General features: G+C 34.5%; 1 protein-coding gene across 1 annotated transcript; it reads left to right on the forward strand.

Moving 5' to 3' along the window:
* Positions 1–8: 8 nt before the first annotated feature.
* Positions 9–4871, forward strand: LOC111392845 (U1 small nuclear ribonucleoprotein 70 kDa-like). Its single transcript, XM_023018241.1, has 2 exons — positions 9–3441; positions 4276–4871. The coding sequence occupies exons 1-2, from the start codon at positions 2646–2648 to the stop codon at positions 4869–4871; spliced, it is 1392 nt and encodes a 463-aa protein (XP_022874009.1). The 5' UTR covers positions 9–2645.
* Positions 4872–5498: the final 627 nt, after the last annotated feature.

Here is a 5498-nt window from a genome sequence, read left to right on the forward strand (position 1 = left end):
CGATCTTATTAATTTTTCAGCAGTATCTATACGTCTTTAATTCTATTCAGAGTTGCATCATGGTTAAGTTTAAAATAATAATAATAAAATAAAATTCATGGGAAGTTCTGCCTAGGTTTTGTAATTCATTTGGTAAACCTATGATGACTACAGATAGGAAGCTTGTGAAATATTTGGGGATTAGGGTGTTGAAATTTTGGGCACATTGTATTTGAGTTATTAGTTGCATAAACTGGAAGGACTCTGGATTACTAGGTAAATCGCATCCCACCGAATGTGTGATGACCTTTGACTTTTGTAATTATGTAGAGTATCTGACCATTGATTACTCTCTGTAGGAGATTTTGCAAATAAAATTTCCATGAATTGAATTTTACTTGAAACTATGAGTGGAATGCGCATTTAGTTGAATGATATTGAAACCGTTATTACATTTATTAGGAAATAGTAAATTTAGGTATGGTGATGGTAATTCATGCTCATGCTAGTAAGGAAAAAACTGTAAATTTACTCATCTGGAAAAATTAGGGAACTCTGTAGATCATCTTTAACAATTGTCTTTGTTAAAGAACTGTTGCATAAGTTGTGAAGGGATTCACTAACATTATGACAAAGTGTACATTTTTATTGATATACACTTTTTTTTCCCCCTCGGTTTCTTAACTTATGTTTCTATTCTTGAATCAACTATCTTAATTGTACTTCTTATGTGTGATCTGCTGACGTCATAGCTTCCTAGAAAATAATTTCTTTAATTGATGCTTGTTTCTTATCGTAAACTCGGACATCCTATTGGTGAAACCATAAATGATTTCCTATTATTGGCTGCCATATCACATAATACATACTACGAATCTTGATTAGCACAAATGTGTGTAGTTAAATAGTGTATTCTTGGTTGCCATATTACATACTCAGGTTTTTAATTCCTTAGCTTGATTAAAAATGTGTGATACTACAGGTTTTTAACTCCTTATCTTCCACTGTCAAATGACCCCAAGGATGAGTTGATCAGGGCCACCGATTAAATTTCCTAACATACATTAAAAGCATACCGAATAAAAATGCAAACAAGATGAGTACAAAACAGTAGTTATACAACAAAAGCCATGGTTCTTAGCTTCAATTAACATGAAAAGCTAATACAAATTGCACACATCAATAGTTTGATTGGATGTCTCATTATCAACAGAATGTCCCAGTAGAGTGAAATTAAGATATATGCCAAAATAATCCTAGAAATTGATACCTCCTGTATAAGCAATCCTCAGCTCGAACTTAAATAGAAATTACGTACTCATTTTTCCATAAGAGATGCAAGAATGAAGATAAAGGCAATAAGTAACAGTACAACTTCCTTAGAATGCTTCTATAAATATTGAACCTCATTAGCAAGACAACCAATTTAAAGTTTCATTATCTCAAACGAATTAATATATCTCCTGAGAAATTGATAGTTTTGATTATTTTTCTTTGCACAGTCTGACTGTAATGATGGATCAGAAGGAGGATATGGATCTGTATTGATTATTTCTGTATGCAGTTATTGTTGATAGTTTAGAATTAATGTAATTTATAGTGGTTGCCAATTTTTTATGACTTAAACATTGATTATTATAAGTTTTAACAGTAATGAGCTTGTGCATTATCGTAGTTGAGGAACAAAGGCTGTTAATGTGATCTATATGGGCATGGTAGTTATTTTGTCTGTATTGGTTGACAATGACATGAGAAGTTCGATAATTTTGTGGATGTAAACTAGATGTTGCGTGATGGATTCAATTCCCATTTGAATGACATAAGGGATTGCACATTCTTTCCTAAAAATGTCTAATGTAGATGAAAGATATGCGCTTAAGTAATGCTGATGTTGCCTGGATGTAATCTCTATATGAAACTATGAAATTTTGTTCATCAGGACAAAATAAAATGGACATATTGCTCGTAATCATTATGAACTAAGAGATCTCTAGCACCTAACGTGTAAAGATTTTCGTGGGTACATAAAACTGGGCTTGCTCCTAATTTCATGGAAGCTGTTTTCATTTTGCAGTATTGTTTTAGCTACTAATAATTGGTTTAGGGTAAAGCAAGCTATTTGAGCTACTTTATTGATGTTCCTTCAGTTCTCCAAGTTTTTAGTAGTACTGATTTCATTTTTGTTGTGTGCTTCCAAATTTTCCCTACCAAGTTTTGAGGGTATGTTTGTAAGCAATATTAATCGTCCTAGACAGTAAAAGTAAAAAACCATTTTAACTGCTTATTTAGCCCCTGTTTGGCCCTCATTTTCTAAAACTCATTTTTAACCACACATTTCATGGACCCACCATTATAAACTTTTCAACTACACATTTCATCAACTTTTAGCAAAATCTACCAAAAATATGATTTTTAGCTAAACCAAGGAAGGGCTTAATCTTGCTGGCCACTGTCCAGACCACCTTACCAAAAGGAGAAGGAATTATTGGACAGCTAGCTTGATCTTTTCTCAGTCTCAAGATTCTATATTTGTTGCCAATATTCAAAAGGTTTTTATTTGGCCACTCTGTCCCGTCTTCTAATTTTGAAGTAATCTTACCATTTATTGTTGAGCTGCTACCAATATAATTCATTCTGGTGTTTCTTTTTGGTCATTTTGATTTATAATGACAGTGAAACTATTTCAGGAGAAGCACAAAGAGAAAAAGCATAAGAAGGATAAAGACAAGAAAGACAGAAGTGAGAGGAAGGAAAAAGGGAGGAGTGAAGATAAACGCCGAGAAAAGAAAGAACGAAAGCAAAAGCAGAACGGAGACAGGAAAGATAAGGAGAAACATAAAGATAAATATAGGACTTCAGAAGAGAATCAAAATGGAGAGAAGCCTGGTCCAATTAGTGAACTGGGTAATACAATTCCGAATTCGAGAGCTTTTGTTGAATTGCAAAGAGGAGTTGAAAATGACTGTGAGGCGACACACAATCAAATGGTTGGGAAAATCATTCACTCAGATCAGAAAAGTGCCAGGTTGCCAGGGAGGGTGGAAGGGACTGATAAGAGAAAGCATGCAAGGATGGTTAATGGAGAGAGTCTCGAAATTAATGCTATGGGTTCGGAAAATGGTAGAGTTTCAATTTTTTCTGGAGAAAATCGAGAAAAGTTCAAGGGAAGTGCTGACCACAAGGAGAAGGGAAAGACTGGCGATGGTAAAAGAGATGGGCACAAGAACAGAAAGCGAGACAAAAAAGGTAAATCGAAGGACAAAGTGGGGGAAAGGGAGAAGGAAATGGAAAAGGAAAAGGAGAAGGTGAAGGAGACAAGTAAAGATCTGAGTAAACAAAGAGAAAGCAATTGTAATCTACTAGATGTTCATAACAAGCCATCAGACCTTTTGAAAGAGAGACATGGCAGCCAGGGAAGTCTTGAAAAACAGGAGCAGCCTGAATTAAATGGATTTTCATGTGGTGAGTGGTTTCCAGTGTTATGGCTTTGCCTTGTTCTTTCGATAATATATGGAAGGAGTAGGCATCCATGTCGTACTAATAGGTTAAAAACACTGGCTAAAATTTCATCTTGGTAACTAAACTTTATTTTTGGTAAACTATGTTTCAAGTTGGTCATTAAACTTTGTTCAATTTGGTTATTGCTTCCATTTATGACAAATTTGATCATTCCTTCCATGTTCGTTAGTTTGACTAATAGAAAAGCTGCAGTGACGATCTATATTTTCATGCACATTGTCCATTAGTCAAACTAATGGATATGGATAGAGTGACCAACATTGACCTATTTTGAACAAAATGAAGTTCTGTGACTAACATGAAAAAGTTAAGTGACCATATTTATCCCTCTCATCATCTTCGGGCGGGCTTACCATTTAGATGCTTTTAGCCATTATCTGTGCCACATCTGGCTACCTAATGATTTACCGTGGGCAAGATAAGTCATGATTGATGACTTAGCCCTTGTTTGAGCCATATTATTTCCATAAAAATACATTCTTGGATAGTATACTGATGAGAAATATGTGATTAAAAAATTATAAAAAAATTTGGATTTACGTGTAATATTATTTTATTGAAGAATGTACAGTTGAAATGATGTCAAATCACTCTTTAAGAATTCATTTTTTGGAAAGAGTGTGGGTCAAACAAGGCATTAGTCATCAATTTCTTGAATTGACATATTCTTAATTTGGCCTTTCATCTTGGGTATTTCTAGTGATGGAGTTTTTGGTTGTAGAATGATTATATTTTCTTTAGCTAATATTATGTAACTTATTTTTCTTTTTGCTACAGACAATGGAATCCCTCTTAATAAACTTCCCAGGCCTATCTATTTCTCTCATCAAGTCATACAAAATGGAATCAGCATAAATTCTTCACAAAATACTGCTAACTTGGCTGTGGAGAAACCGGGTGGATTCCAAAATCATGCAGTCAATATTAAGAACTTACCCTCTCTATCAGTTGGAAATGGAATGAAGCTTGAACATGGCCAAACTGCAAATCATTTCTCTGCCGAGCAGCGGGAAGCCACTATTAATAATGTGGTTACTAACAGCCTCGTCTCTTCCCACCCTGTTTCGCGAATTAGCAAAAAGACTGAACCTAGTCAAACTGCAAGTAAGGTATTAAAGTTGCAACAGAGGCTGGTCAATAACCACAAGGCCCAATACAAGGTTTCAACATCACTTCTAAATGCAGAAAGTGGAAGAATGGAAATCAACCAACCGAACATCCACAGGGCACAAGAGTCTNGTCGACGATTATCGACTGCGATCCAAACAACATCATTGATGACATTATCATCGATAATCATTGACCTATCTCATCAACATATATTTATTGCAACCACAATTCCCTATACCTCACATAATGTTGAAACCATTTGATTGCAATTTTCTTTAAAAAGTATCATACTTGGGAAGCTTTATAGACAAAGAAACCGGATAGTTTTTAGGGAGATGGCGATGATCGATTACAATCAATTTTTGATCCAGAGAAAATAGCTCGTTCTAACATTCTTTATATCATGAAAAAATACTACGTCGACATAATACCAAAATAATAAATAAATAAAACCAATCTATGACCAATTTTTATATTCTATTCATCCAACCTCATGTTTGAATGTATACAGCACTGTTTTTTTATTTCATGAAGTTATCTTATTGGAGTCGTTATGGGCTTGGCACATGGTTTACTTGGGAGAGTTAAATCCAAGATTTTTAGTTTTTTACCAAGGAAATACGGATGGTGACCCCAAATGGTCATGCCTGGATTTCACCTTTTCCTGATTTTTCATTTTTATTTGTTAACATATTTCTCTCGTCCCCTCCTCATCTATAAATAGACCCCTCCCAGTTGTAAACGATTTTCTCTTCCCTTTTGGGGGGTTTTCTTGAGAGGCGGCCTCGTATCGAGAATTGAGAAATCTTTTCAGGATCTGTGGAGAAAAACTAAAAACACTTACACTCAGAAAAATCCAATTACAAATATATGCTATTTATATATATATA

This window comes from Olea europaea, chromosome 4 (genome assembly GCF_002742605.1).
Source record: "Olea europaea var. sylvestris chromosome 4, O_europaea_v1, whole genome shotgun sequence".
Taxonomy (NCBI): Eukaryota; Viridiplantae; Streptophyta; class Magnoliopsida; order Lamiales; family Oleaceae; genus Olea; species Olea europaea.